The sequence below is a fragment of the Hyla sarda genome, chromosome 5, assembly GCF_029499605.1.
Source record: "Hyla sarda isolate aHylSar1 chromosome 5, aHylSar1.hap1, whole genome shotgun sequence".
NCBI lineage: Eukaryota > Metazoa > Chordata > Amphibia > Anura > Hylidae > Hyla > Hyla sarda.
Window position 1 is genome coordinate 95,078,820 of NC_079193.1, and position 15,656 is coordinate 95,094,475.

The window sequence follows — 15,656 nt, forward strand, 5'->3', positions numbered from 1 at the left end:
GAAATTGCCTACCCCTTTCCTCAACAGAAAAATCTAGAAAAAAGTGTATGCGGTAGAGCTTTTCCCACCACAGCAGAGCTGCGCAAAATTCATCATCCTGCTGCACCTTCTTGATAAATAAGATGCACGCTAGTCAAACCCACCACCCAAATAAACGTGGGAAAATAGCTCTACCATAGAAATTCTTTGATAAATCTGGGCCCATGTTCTTTCTTTGTGCGGAATTACGCGAGCACAGCATAACCGTCAATGGCGACGGCGCAGTGCCGCCTGGTCCTACCGCCTTAGTATTTTCGGCGACAGCCGCCAGACGGAATCTCCGCGAGCGGAGATTCCGCAGTGTGAACATCCCCTTAGGGTATATTCACACTGAGGAATGGGACAGGAATGGGAGAGGAATTTACTAGTGCAATTCTGCTCGCTTAAGCCGCTCCAATTCATCCTTAGAGTATGTTCACACTGAAAGTACCATTAACTTTAATGGACTTTCCACTGCCCTGTTCTTTGACTGGCTTTTTCAGTATGAAATACTGAATTATTTTTTTATGAAAGCAATTGCAAAACCTATTGGTTTTGCATGGTTTACTACACATCAAAAGTTTTATATCTGACAGTGCCCATTTAAGTCAATGGGATTTTTCTTTTCCTGACAAAATGAATTTCGGACAGAATTCATGCAGAATTTTAAAAAGTCGAATTTCCCTTCCCACAGCATTTCCTTCTCCTCCTCCTCCTCGAATCTTCTTCATTTCCACACCAATTCCGCAGAAGTAAGAAAATGGCAAAAATCTTCATTTTAAATTCTTAAAATCTACTATTTTCTGCTTGAAGCGGGATTGGCACAGAATTGGTGTGGAATTTGAAGAGGAATTTGTCACAGAATTTTTAAGACAAAATCTGGAGTAGGATCCGTACTAATACCACCAATGGGTTGGATTTTAATTTTCCTCTCAAATTCAGCGCAATTAAAGTCATTGAAGAACAGATATGTCTACAGTGCCATACGGTTTTAGGGATATGTTTTCTTCTTGTACATTGCAAACCACACCTACTTTCCTTGGAATTTTAATAAAACTATTGGAATTTTATTGTACTAAAGTGTTAATAAAAAACTTGTACTTTTTTTGGTTTCAAAAACTGATGTAACCGGACCTCTACATTCAAACCGCATATGGATTAAAACAGTATCCAGTTTCATTTCAGAGCACATATTTGCATACAGTTTTGTCAGTTTTTAGGGCATATGTTCTGCAAAAAAATTAAATAAAATAAAAAAACTGATGCAAAACAATATGGCAAAATGGTGATGTGAAAGTAGCCTAACCTTGCACAGTGCAGTGCTCGGGGTGCATGCACACCACGTTTTTGCACTACAGTTCCCTTATTAGGTTTTTGATGAAAAACGGATTCCTCAAAACCTGAATAATCTGTATCAAAACGTGTATAGAAATTTCAATTCGTATACAGTTAAAAACCGTGTACGGTATGAAAAATTATGTCCGGTTGCATCCGTTTTTTTAAGAAAAAAAACATACGTTTTTAACTTTTCACTCCATTTTTGATTAAAGTTTCACTTTTTTTCAAAAAAAACCTGTGCAAAGTCAAAAACCATATGGTGAAAACCGGATAGAACCGTATGCACATACGGTTCTGTACGGTTCCCATTGACTCCCAAGTAAAAAAAAAAATAATGTACACGGTTTAACCTCTTCAGGACACAGGGCGTATGGATACGCCCTGCATTCCGAGTCCTTAAGGACCGAGGGCGTATCCATACGCCCGTGGGAAATCGGGTCCCCACCGCTAGCCGGTTGGGGACCGGAGCCAGATGCCTGCTGAAATCATTCAGCAGGCACCCTGGCACATTGCCCAGGGGGGTCCTGAGACCTCCCCATGTCGGCGATCGGAGAAAATCGCATGTCAATTCAGACATGCGATTTTCTCCAATTCCGGGCTGATCGGGTCTCTGGTGACCCGATCACTAGAAAATAGGGCTGATCGGAGCTGTCAGCAACAGCCCCGATCAGACTAAAGGATAGGAGTGAGGTCGCAAAGCTGCCATCTCCTCCTATCCCCTGCCATTACTCAGAACAGAGTTCTGACCAATGGCAGCGCAGGACAGGGGGTTGCCATAGCAACCCCCCGTTCTGCCCGCCCCTGGATGTCGAGGGGCTCTGGGAAGAAGATGGAGGCCGTACCTGCAGGAGAAGATGCCTGGGGAAAGTGAAAGTAAAACGATCTTTACTGTGGCAACCACTAGGGGGGCCAAACTGCAACTCCCAGCATGCCCAGACAGCCAAAGGCTGTCTGGGAATGCTGGGAGTTGTAGTTTTGCAACATCTGGAGGGTCACAGTTTGGAGACCACTGTTACAGTGGTGCCCAAACAGTAGCCCTCCAGATGTTGCCAAACTACAACTCTCAGCATGCCTCGACTGCCCAGGCATGCTGGGAGTTATAGTTCTGTAACATCTGTCCCTTCAGATTTAGCAATTTTCATGAAATTTTTGAAAATTGCTGCTCTACTTTGAAGCCCTCTAATTTTTTCAAAAAGCAAAAGTATGTCCATTTTATGATGCCAACATAAAGTGGACATATTGTATTTGTGAAGAAAAATAAAATTTATTGTGAATATCCATTTTCATTACAAGTAGAGAGCTTCAAAGTTAGAAAAATGCAAAATTTTCGAAATTTTCATGAAATTTTGGGATTTTTCACCAAAAAAGGATGCAATTAACGCCGAAAATTTACCACCAAAATAAAGTAGAATATGTCACGAAAAAACAATCTCAAAATCAGAATATTCGGTAAAAGCGTTTTCGCGTTATTAATTCGTAAAGTGACGGTGGTCAGAATTGCGAAAAAGAGCTCAGTCCTTAAGGTGAAAAAGGGCTGCGTCCTTAAGGGGTTAATACGGTTTTTCACCCGGACCAAAAACCGTGGTAGGCCACGGTTTTCTGTCCGGTAAAAAAAAAAAGTAAAAAAACGTATGGTTTGAAAAACGGAGACAACCGTATACATTATGGTGCATACGGTTTTGAATGGGAAGTCTATGGGCACGGTTTTCTTTTTTTTTTTTTTTATGAAACCGTATGCCGAAACCGTATAGCATAATCGTAGTGTGAACCCACCCTTACCCATTTTTTATCACTGAAGAACAGCGTGCCATTGTGCACTTTCTTTGGGCAGAGCGATTGATTTTATTTCTTTACATTTTCAATACAAAAAACCATGAATCACGTGACGAATCATCACTGGCAACAGGCTTCACGGGACCCATATGGTCTATGATATGATATGGTCTATATCATACACTTTTTTAGAGCATTTTGGACATTAGCGGTTTTGTTATTATACTACATATGTCAGCTATTCACATACCCCTATTATCTTGTTATCACCCCTGACGACTTTGCCAAATGGTGATAGAAACGCGTCGGGTGAGGGGAATTAGCCATCTTTTTCAAAATAATAAAGTGGCTAAAGTGATCCAGGCTGTGCTGGTATAAAACGGAAAGCACCCTTGATAAATCTTTTTAACAGCTCTACTATTTGTGAGACATATATACCATTATATGAGCACTCAAACACATTTTATTTGAGTTGGAGATTTTATGCTAAGATATTAAGGCTAGGTTCAGACTACGGAATTTCCGCCTGCAATTCTGCTTTGAAATTGCAGGCGGAAATTCCGCCTGCTAAAATGTACTGTATAGTGAATGGGTTTCCGTTCACAAATTCACACTTCGGTATTTGTGAACGGAAAATCCGCTTGGAAATTTCCGCCTGAAGAAAGGGGTTGCTCTTTCTTCAGGCGGAAATCCGCACGGAACACATAGCAGTCTATAGGAGACTGCAGTGTCCGTGCGGTCCTAGCGCCGACTGATTCAGTCAGCGCTGGCCGCACTCGGAATCTCCGGGCGTAAATTTGGAGATTCTGGAGATTCGGTAGTCTGAACCTAGCCTAAAAGTTATGTTTTAGGCACCTCAAGCACTAGTTATTTCTTGGTCTAACTGGTGGTACTCTATGAATCACGTGACCCCAGATTTACATGACTTGAAATGATAAAAACGCAGGTGAAAAAAGGGTCACAAAAAAAAAGTAACAGAAAAAAAAACACACACACACATAAATATACTAATACACGGGGCAGTTTTTTTCGAGGCCAAAAAACACATTGAATAGGTCTGAAGGATGCCAAGTAATCTGAGAATCAATGACATTGTACCTTTACATTTCTGATCTGTCCGTCTCTCAAAGAGGGTGCCTCCAGCTGTTGCAAAACTACAACTCCCAGCATGCCCGGACAGCCTTTGGCTGTCCGGGCATGCTAGGAGTTGTAGTTTTGCAACAGCTGGAGGCACCCTCGTTAAGAAACACTGATCTACAGTGATTATACAAAACTGTGGTCTCCAACCTGTGGCTCTACTGTTGCAAAACTACAACTCCCAGCTTGCCGGGCATGCTGGGAGTTGTAGTTTTGCAACAATTAACGAGACACTGGTTGGGGAAACAGTGATTTAGAACATAAGAAGAAATGTCCTGTAGATCGTATATGAGCCTATCCCTCTGCTAAAAGCACATGTATGTATGTATGGTGCCAAGGAAAAACGCAGCGTGCTGGGCACTGTACTCACAGAGCGGATTTGGGGAGTGCGGTCTATGAATCTGCCCTGGTAGAGCGGGGCCGGGTCCTCGTTCCCCTTGGCTCCCATTATAGATCCCGGCAGCGCCAATAACTCCACCACCAAGTGAAGGCTTCACCAGCGCCCGGCAACGGCGAGTGTGTACAGTGCGTTACCTGGCAACCAGTGACGTCACCCCGCGCTGGGGATCTGGGCAGCTCATTGGCATACCTGTAATAGATCCCTGAGCACAGGGCACTGCCATTGTCAGCTGGGGAGAGGACTGTCTATTTAGAAGGGGTTACACGTTACAAACCTCTATTTATTTATTTACTCATTTATTTATTTGTTTGTTTATTACTTATTTGTTTGTTTATTACTTATTTGTTTGTTTATTTTTGTTTAGTAAAAGTGAATAAAAAATAAATCAAGTAAAATCCCCTACAAACCCCATACTGATGCAGCGCTCAATCATGTCACAGAGTTTCTGATGTCACCACTGCATCCAGTTACCTGTCAAGAAGTTCCATCACCTTGGTAAACAAAGACTGGTCTTAAAGGGGTATTCCAGGAAAAAGCTTTTTTTTATATATATCAACTGGCTCCAGAAAGTTAAACAGTTTTTTTTAAATTACTTCTATTAAAAAAATCTTAATCCTTTCAATAATCATCAACTGCTAAAGTTGAGTTGTTGTTTTCTGTCTGGCAACAGTGCTCTCTGCTGACATCTCTGCTTGTCTCAGGAACTGCACAGAGTAGAAGAGGTTTGCTATGGGGATTTGCTTCTAAACTGGGCGGTTCCCGAGATGCGTGTCATCAGAGAGCACATAGACAGAAAGGAACAACTCAACTTTAGCAGCTCATAAGTACTGAAAGGATTAAGATTTTTTTATAGAAGTAATTTACAAATCTGTTTAACTTTCTGGAGCCAGTTGAGATATTATATATATATATATATATATATATATATATAAATTCCAGGATAACCCCTTTAATCCCTTAAGGACTGGACGTTTTTCCATTTTTGCACTTTTGTTTTTTCCTCTTTACCTTTTAAAAATCATAACCCTTTCAATTTTGCACCTAAAAATCCATATGATAGCTTATTTTTTGTGCCACCAATTCTACTTTGTAATGACGTCAGTTATTTTACCCAAAAATCTACAACGAAAAGGAAAAAAAATTTTTGTGCAACAAAATGGAAGAAAAAACGTCATTGTGTAAATTTTGGGGGCTTCCGTTTCTACGCAGTAAATTTTTGGGTAAAAATGACACCTTATCTTTATTCTGTAGGTCCATACAATTAAAATGATACCCTACTTATATAGGTTGGATACTGTCGTACTTCTGGAAAAAATCATAACTAAATGCAGGAAAATGTATATGTATAAAATTGTCATCTTCTGGCCACTATAACTTTTTATTTTTTCCATGTACGGGGCGGTATGAGGACTCATTTATTGCGCAGTGATCTGAAGTTTTTATCAGTACCATTTTTTTTTATTGGACTTTTTGATCGCTTTTTATTCATTTTTTATTGTATAAAAAGTGACAAAAAATAAGCTATTTTGGACTTTGGAATTTTAACCCCTTAAGGACGCAGGACGTAAATGTACGTCCTGGTGAGGTGGTACTTAACGCACCAGGACGTACATTTACGTCCTGTGCATAACCGCGGGCATCGGAGCGATGCCCGTGTCATGCGCGGCTGATCCCGGCTGCTGATCGCAGCCAGGGACCCGCCGGCAATGGCCGACACCCGCGATCTCGCGGGCGTCCGCCATTAACCCCTCAGGTGCCGGGATCAATACAGATCCCGGCATCTGCGGGAGTTCGCGATTAAAATGAACGATCGGATCGCCCGCAGCGCTGCTGCGGGGATCCGATCATTCATAACGCCGCACGGAGGTCCCCTCACCTTCCTCCGTGCGGCTCCCGGCGTCTCCTGCTCTGGTCTGTGATCGAGCAGACCAGAGCAGAAGATGACCGATAACACTGATCTGTTCTATGTCCTATACATAGAACAGATCAGTATTAGCAATCATGGTATTGCTATGAATAGTCCCCTATGGGGACTATTCAAGTGTAAAAAAAAATGTAAAAAAATGTAAAAGTAAAAGTAAAAAAAAAGTGAAAAATCCCCTCCCCCAATAAAAAAGTAAAACGTCCGTTTTTTCCTATTTTACCCCCAAAAAGCGTAAAAAACATTTTTTATAGACATATTTGGTATCGCCGCGTGCGTAAATGTCCGAACTATTAAAATAAAATGTTAATGATCCCGTACGGTGAACGGCGTGAACGAAAAAAATTTTAAAAAGTCCAAAATTACTACTTTTTTAATACATTTTATTAAAAAAAAATTATAAAAAATGTATTAAAAGTTTTTTATATACAAATGTGGTATCAAAAAAAAGTACAGATCATGGCGCATAAAATGAGCCCCCATACCGCCGCTTATACTGAAAAATAAAAAAGTTATAGGTCATCAAAATAAAGGGATTATAAACGTACTAATTTGGTTAAAAAGTTTGTGATTTTTTTTAAGCGCAACAATAATATAAAAGTATATAATAATGGGTATCATTTTAATCGTATTGACCCTCAGAATAAAGAACACATGTCATTTTTACCAGAAATTGTACGGCGTGAAAACAAAACCTTCCAAAATTAGCAAAATTGCGTTTTTCGTTTTAATTTCCCCACAAAAATAGTGTTTTTTGGTTGCGCCATACATTTTATGATATAATGAGTGATGTCATTACAAAGGACAACTGGTCGCGCAAAAAACAAGCCCTCATACTAGTCTGTGGATGAAAATATAAAAGAGTTATGATTTTTAGAAGGCGAGGAGGAAAAAATGAAAACGTAAAAATTAAATTGTCTGAGTCCTTAAGGCCAAAATGGGCTGAGTCCTTAAGGGGTTAATGTGCATACGCCATTGACCGTGCAGTTTAATTTTATGATATATTTTTATAGTTCGGACATTTACATTCGTGGTGATACCACATATATATTTATTTTTATTTACACAGTTTTTTTTTTCATGGGAAAAGGGGGGGGGGTGATTCAAGCTTTTATTAGGGAAGAGGTTAAATGATCTTTATTAACTTTTTTTTTTCACTTTTATTTTTTTTGCAATGTTATAGTCCTCATAGGGGACTTTAACATGCAGTACATTGATTCAATACACTGATCAATACCATTGAATTGCAATGCATTGATCAGTGTTATCGGCGGTTGATTGCTCCAGCCTGGATTTTAGGCTTGGAGCAATCAATCGCCGATCGGTCGCGCTGATTGGGACATCACAATTTTACCACGATGGTCCCTATCAGCCCGACTGAGCTGCCGGGAAGCTTTTACTTTCACTTATACGCGTCTAAAGAGTTAATGCCGGACATTTGCCTGAACGGTTATGTCCGGCATTAGCCACAAGTCCTGGCTGCTTATAGCAGCTGGGACCTTGCTTTATAACCCTCCCATGCCGCAGCACCGTTTCGAAACGTCCTTTTGCGGCAAGGGGTTAAAGAACACTGGATGGAAGCTATCAACTAATCAACCAAAAGCATATAAAAGTCATACAAAATCATATAAAAGTCCAAAAAATTTTACCACTGGACCCCCCCCCCCCCCACTCCTTTTTTGTGCGCTTTTCTCAGTACTTATCAAAAAGGGACAAAAAGTAAACATTGGCGGGGAGGGTCTCAGGTCTCAAAGGAGCATTCCCAAGCACCTGAAGCGCTGAGGGCCGGAATGCCTCCTCGCTGTCCTCTCGTTCCCGTGTCGATGCTGGATTGACAGTGAGCTGGAAGCCGAGCCCTGTTTCCACAGTTCACATCTGCGCACAATTTGTATGCACAGGGCAGGAACAAGACTTAGAAATGGGGCTCAGAGTTGGAGGCTACGCCCTGACTGTCAATCAAGCAGGGATAGAGATGGTAGAAGGAGGAGACGATCCAGCCCCCAGCAATTGGGAATGCCCCTTTCACACTTGACATCAGAGAATAAAAGCTTTTTTCTATGTTGTGGAAGCACAGACAAATATTTAAAATGTGGTGACCCAGTACAGAATATAGCATACTGCCCATCCTGTATGGCAGATGTTGCCTTCAGTGTCCATCTTGGGCCCACATTACTCAGGACTCAATATAATGCAAAGTTATGCTATGGTTAATGTATTTGTATTGCTTATGTACCTGTTGCTTTAAGCCTGTTAAACCCTGTTGTTAGGGGAGTGTGCATGTGGTAGACCATGTGACTTGTCAGCCCAATGAGGATCCTCCAAATCTGCCCCTTATATAGTGTGGTAGGAGTTCAGAGTTCAGTTTAAGCTGAGGTACAGTTTGGAGAAAGTCTGAGGAGAGAGTGTGAGGTGTTCTGAGGAGGCCTAGCGGTAACCACTACAGTCCCGGGGATCCAAGTCAGTCAAGTGAGTCACCTAAACCAGTCATTCATGTCACTAAATTCAGCATGGGTTGCCAGTCAGTCATATACAGCACAATCAACTCCAAGTCCCAGCAAGCCAATAAGCTTCCAAGGTTTACTCTGCACCTCCCTTTGTACCAATCTGAGCTTTAATGGATTTTACCATCTTTCCTGCCTCAGTAAAGTCAGTTTATCCTTAACCTTGTGTCAGAGTATTTATTGCCCCATGCCTGGCCCAGGAGAAGTTGGCTCAAATGGTGTATAGGCTAACCATGCCCTGGCGTCACTAAAAGGTTATTTGCACATTATTATCACCTGACACCACAAAAAGGTACCTTTTGTTTCCTTACCCTAACACAGTGTTTCCCAACCAAGGTGCTCCAGCTGTTACAAAACTCCCAGCATTCCCAGATAGCCAATGGCTGGACAGTGGGAGGGATTTTACACTGGAAAATCTCTTTACAAAACTAAACAAAAAAAAAAATTTATAAATACATTGCCTGGACAGATACTCGTTGATGTCATCTAGCATAATCCACCCTCCTATACATTGAATAGATGGACATGGAAAAGAGGAGTTAGTTTGAACAAACATTTTATAACAGAAAGCTATGTGTCCATTAAGATACATCAAAAGGTCCTCTGGGTATTGTCATTGTACTCAAGAGACCAACGGCAAAAGTGTGGAGGTCAATGTTACCCTGGCATCACAAACTGTTAGTTATTATTGCCACACCATACAAGTACTCAAACACACCATCTTAGCCTGCCCTGCCACATACTCACTGAATCAGAGTCTTCTCAGGGGTGTGACTGAAGACTTGCACAGGATCCCATATCAATGGCATTGACTCTAGTGCGACATGATCCATCTGGAGCATCCAGATGGGTAACCACCAACTTGACAATCGGTTCTGCTAACCGGACCAGGACCACGGGGCATACAGTGCCCGGTTTTCTCTGCTATCAGAGTATCTGATCTGGTATCTGCCTGTCTCCTGAAAGCTCCTTTGACTTGTATTGGACAATGAACAGCGTGGTAGAGGTTTAGGTGTAGAACTTGGTAACTCTCTCTGGTTCTCTGCTTGTACTAAACTCAAACTCAGCTAAGAACACGTGAGCAGGGCTCTATATATCGATTTCCCTGACCTATACCTACAACGTGATGTTGGCCCTTTAAGGAGACCTATCTCTAGAGCAGTGGTCTTCAACCTGCGGACCTCCAGATGGTGCAAAACTACAACTCCCAGCATACCCGGACAGCCAACGGCTGTCCGGGTATGCTGGGAGTTGTAGTTTTGCACCATCTGGAGGTCCGCAGGTTGAAGACCACTGCTCTAGTGGAACCTCTGCACCATGTGCTTGTGGTGTGGATAAACCTTGTGCCACCTTGCAGGGTCATCTATACTGAGCAAAATACAATAAATCATATACACAGAAAAAAGACATGTTTTTTTCTAAAACAATAGCATAAGGGTTCATTCACCACCCAGGACCACTACCTGTTGTGGGATATTGCAGAAGCCTCTGTATAGAACACTATAGTCAGCTTTGATATTCTTTGAGGCCCCCATATGATGAATAGAGCTATGAATATTTTTTGTCTACATATTACAGTAGAGATTTTCTATACGAGAAGGCCTCCGTGTACACATGCATTGCTATTTGAAATTGCCAATGGATGATCTGATCATAATATAATGGAGAAATGTAATGCCATCTTTGTATTTAGCTTTTGCCATCTGATGCCTTGTGTGGCCTTATTCCCACAGCCATTAGCTGCGCTACATTACACTATTCAGTGGGTAGAGGCTTGACGGAATATCATTCCACTTCTCCATCTTCTTGTTATCCAAAATTATGAAAGTCACATTAGCACCTGAACCAGCGAACCAGTATGAAGAATACATTAAATTATAATTATGTATTAAAGGACATCGTTTTTATGCTATAAGTTTTTACTGTAGGGGTACGTTCCCTAGATGAGCGTACCCGTCAGATCCAACCCCAAATTTTTTTTTCAATATATCACTCAGTACCTAATCCTGACCATGTACATCTAATTTTTATGTGTCTAGCACCTTTATTTATTTTTTTTATTACACTTTTAATTTAGCTCACTAGCCTGAATTAATCTCAAAGGGTGGGGGCGTGGCCTCACTGTGCAGGTCTCCACCCCCTCCCTCAGTATGCTGTCTGCTCACATCTCCCCTAGCATTAGCAAAACTACAACTCCCAGCTTGTCCTCACTGACAGTAGCGGGACACAAGCTGACAGTGTCAGCTGTCAATCAAGTAAGTGTGTCCATGACATAGGTGATGATGCATGGACACAGCAGGACTAGTATGTGTCCAAGCAGGCAGAGGGGGCAGTTGTTTGACTGGCTTTTTCAGTATGAACTACTGAAAAATTTCTAATGAAAGCAATTGCAAAACCTATTACTTTTGAATGCTTCACAACATATCAAAAGTTTTTGTATCTGACAGTGCCCATTTAAAAAAACGCCAATAATGTCCACACGTTACACAGATTGTATCACAGGGTGCATGATGTGTGGTAATATGGGTGTGAAATCAGCCCAGCGTTCTGTCACCTGTGTGTTCATGACGTGTAATGTGTATTTATAGCATATATATATATATATATATATATATATATGTGGGGGAACATCCTGTACTGCCAGTTCTCACTTCTCATATGTGGCATAGTTGGCATAATATGGACATCATAACAAGCACGATCATAGGGGCATTGTGCATAGCACTATTATATAGGTTTTATAGCAGGCACCCTCAGGTCATGTTTACACGTCCAAAATGTCCACATAAAAAAGCGTCCACATGAGTGTAAGCGCCAGCATAATATGGCCATCTCATAAATGGCTGTGCATTCTGTGCGCTGTCCGCAGAAATATGAACACGTTCATTCTTTCTGTGGACAACAAAATGGAATTTCCGTGCCAGAAGCATCCGTCAAGGAAATTCCGGACGTGTGCACAGTGTAGCAGAATCCTGTGGAAATCAATGGGACTCTGCTGCTCCGGAATCTCCAAAAGAATTCCAATGCGGAATCCCAACTGGAAATTCCAGAGATGTGAACATGGCGTAAGGCTATGTTCACATGGTGTAAATTTTGTTTCTGCCCAGACATTCCGCCTGCAGGAAGCGCCAACTCATCAGTGGGTGCTAGGACCGCTCGGAAATGCGCCGTCTCCATAGACAGCAATGCATTTCCGAGCAGATTCTGCAGAAAGAATTGACACGTCAGTTCCTTTTTTTTGAGGCCAGAATCAGAATTTCTGTGGCAGATGTGTCCAACGTGTGCACAGTGCAGCAAAATCCCATTGAAAACAAGACTCAGAATTTCAAAGCATAATTTTTCCACCAGATTCTGCTTGGAAATGTGGCTGTGTGAACGAGGCCTATACAGAAACCAGCCCCCATTATTTAGATACCTGGATGACTAGTGTCTTTAGCGAGCATTGATATGACTGTGTCTAGCACATGTGTGGTTATGTATGATGGGTGGTTATGTATGATGAGTATTATTATGGGGTTATTTTGGGACAGCAGTAGAATCAGACATGAAAAATTCATGTTGAATCTAATTTCCCCTGAAACCTTTCCAAGTATTTTCCAACTTGGCAGTCATTTCATTGTCGGCAATGGCATAGCTCGGCGGGGGGGGGGTTTCCAGGTTCAACATTTTTAGAGGCTCCAAACCTGATTCCTGTGTACCTGTAGTCCAGGGCCAAGTTCACCCTGTTGGAGAATGAGCTTTACATAGACTGGTAAAGATGGGCACAGGGAAAAGGCAGGGTATAGGGGTGACTTCGAGAAGGAATTAGGGGTTATATTTGGATGGGCATTAAGGTATCGAGGTGGCTTGGGGAAGGACAGAATATGAGGTGACTTGAGGAAGGGCAGGGCACAGTATGAAAGGGGCTAGGTAGAAATGGGCAGAGGGTAAGTGCCAGGAGGTTGAGTTGGAGAGCAGTTGATGAGGAGATATGACAAAATTTGGGTAGGTTGGGATGGAATGATATTGGGAAACACAATTAGGGTACCAACCTGGGGGAGGGTGATGGGGTGGAGAACTTAAGCAACAGCTTATATTACTGTAAATGAACAAGTCTATTGGGGCTTTTTAGCAGTTTCCATCTCATAAAAAGTACCTGTCGCCAAACAAACGGTTCTAAACTAACTCAGGCTATGTTCCCTAACTACTTCTAACACCCCTCCAGCCCTTAAAAAATAATTCAAAAAGCTGTGTATCATACCTTTCTTCATACTCACATTTCCCAGCAGGAGAAAGTGGGCGTTTCCCAGCAGGCACGACATCACTGAAGCCTGCTGGGGGACCACTTCCGCCCTCACATGGTTGTAGTGATGTGCTGAATAGAAGACCTCAGGCTCTGTACATGTTTCAGTCTATGTTGCTTTCAGTGAGGCTCTCCTGCAGCTGTCAGTCTGTGTGGCTCTCTGTGAGAATCTGTGGAGCTTTCACTTTCTGTGCAGCTGTCAATCAAGCTCAGTGCAAAGAAACCCTTCCTTAGTTTGGACTCCTGCCAGGCCTAGAGGAGACCAAACTCCCTGTATTAATTGTGGCAGGGAACGATGGTCCCCATGGTGCTGCTTGCTGCCTTGAGTGACGCATCTCTCCTTATCTTTGTACAAGGAGAGACCAGTGAGCAGCTGGAACCCGCCCTAATGACTACCTACCCGGATCTTAGCAGCATTTTTAAACTACAGTTCCTCTGGAACACCCAAGCATTTCAGAGTAAATCATAGTGTGTTGCGATTGTGCTCAATGCCTTTGGCTGTCTGGATATGCTGGGGGTTGTAGTTTTTTAACAGCTGGAGGCACCCGGGTGGAAAAAACACTGCCCCATCCCCTTCTAATTTGGGAATAGGTTAAAGGGCCCTCCACACTGCTGTAGGCCCACATGCCCGAGGCTGCACTACTGAGATTCAGAGAAAATTCACTGGTTCTTCAGACCCTAAGGCTAGGTTCACACTACGAATTTCTGGGCAGAATTTCTGCCGGAGATTTAGCCGGCGGCACTAGGACCACACTCCCCATAGACGGCAATGCATTTCTGAGTAGATATTTTGGGAGATCTGCTCAGAAATTCATTGACATCTATGGGGACGGCTAGTGCCGCCGGCTGTGTAGAAATTCTGCCCATAATTTCCACCGTTCCAAATTATAATTCTTCTTTTCCACCCTTTGGCCTATTGTCTCCTATATCACACTGCTGAGTATCTCTAGTTATTGTCCATCCCAGTGTTTCCCAACCAGGGTGTCTCCAGATGTTGCAAAACTACAACTCCCAGCATGCCCATTATGGGATTTGTAGTTTTGCAACACCTGGAGGCACCCTGGTTGGGAAACACTGGTCTATCCCAGTATTTCCAAGCCAGGTTGCCTCCAGCTGTTGCAAAACTACAACTCCCAGCATGCCCGGACAGTAATTGAATGTCTGAGCATGCTGGGAGTTGTAGTTTTGCAACAGCTGGAGGCACCCTGGTTGGGAAACACTGGTCTATCCTATGGTGACAGTCTTGGCCATTGTGGTACAGTCATAATAATGTAATATAGTACAATGTAGGCGTCTGAGGGAGGAATGAACTGGAAGGGAAAGGAAAAAACGCACAGCTGTGACGCTGGAGGAGTTTTGTCCCAGCGACTTCCCGTATGTGTGCTGATGTCATCGAGATCATGTGATTGGGCCAGACCGGAGCCGTCGGGTAGCCCAGGAAGCTGGCGTAGCAGGGAGAGCCAGGACAGGAGCGCGTCCACCTGATATGACTGTGCGGCTGCCGTGAGTGTCCGCCCCGCTCTCCGGTAATGGCTGTGAGGGGGACGCACCGGGCGGGAGGGGGATGAGCGTGTGTTGTTATTTACATGGCGCCACTGGAAGGAAGGAGGGGGGACCCTGACCCTATCACACGGTGTCTGTGGGGCTAGGACCGGGCCACTGACATAGGGGAAGGACCAGAGGCCTGTGATCAGGACGCCTTTGTATACCATATGCGGTACCTGACTGGTCTGATCAGTGGCCAAGAACGCTTTTACACCAGGACAGTCTGGTCCACTACAACCACATCAGCTCTGTAAATCTGATGCCTGACATAAGCGTCTGACACAGTGTTTCCCGACCAGGGTGCCTCCAGCTGTTGCAAAACTACAACTCCCAGCATGCCCAGACAGCCGAAGGCTGTCTGGGCATGCTGGGAGTTGTAGTTTTGCAACAGCTGGAGGCACCCTGGTTGGGAAACACCAGTCTGACAGCTTGGTAGTCTATGCCCATGTTCATACCTGTGGATGATAAGTCATGGATCCCATTGCTTCCTCTAAGGCAGTGTTTCCCCATTGCTTCCTCTAAGGCAGTGTTTCCCAACCAGTGTGCCTCCAGCTGTTGCAATACTAGAACTTCCAGCATGCCCAGATAGCCTTTGCCTCTCCGATCATCCTCTTGAGTTTTTCTAAGACAGTGTCTCCCAACCAATGTGCCTACAAGCTGTTATTAAACTACAACTCCCAGCATGCCCTTTGCCTCTCTGGACATGGTGGAAGTTGTAGTGTTGCAACAGCTGGAGGCACG

The 15,656-nt window shown here is 43.2% G+C and overlaps 2 protein-coding genes across 6 annotated transcripts in view; one reads left to right on the forward strand and one right to left on the reverse strand.

Annotated features, from left to right (window-relative positions):
* The window catches only part of EFHB (EF-hand domain family member B), a 112,101-nt gene that overhangs the window by 43,772 nt on the left and 52,673 nt on the right, over window positions 1-15,656 (reverse strand). Inside the window, exon 1 of one of the 4 annotated variants that reach the window (XM_056519955.1) lies at window positions 9,385-9,411. The exons of 1 other annotated variant lie outside the window; for it this stretch is intronic. Coding sequence is in view for 1 of the 3 variants with exons in the window: in XM_056519953.1 (XP_056375928.1) it covers window positions 4,637-4,714 (78 nt within the window). In the remaining 2 variants the exon portion in view is untranslated. Of the gene's footprint in view, window positions 1-4,636; window positions 4,794-9,384; window positions 9,412-15,656 lie in introns of those variants that run through there. 2 more of the 4 variants (XM_056519953.1, XM_056519954.1) reach the window with 2 other exon arrangements.
* RAB5A (RAB5A, member RAS oncogene family) overlaps window positions 14,742-15,656 on the forward strand; it is a 57,330-nt gene continuing 56,415 nt past the window's right edge. The window contains exon 1 of one of the 2 annotated variants that reach the window (XM_056519957.1): window positions 14,742-14,896. The gene's annotated coding sequence lies outside the window, so the exon portion shown is untranslated. The remainder of the gene's footprint in view (window positions 14,897-15,656) is intronic. The other variant, XM_056519958.1, reaches the window with a different exon arrangement.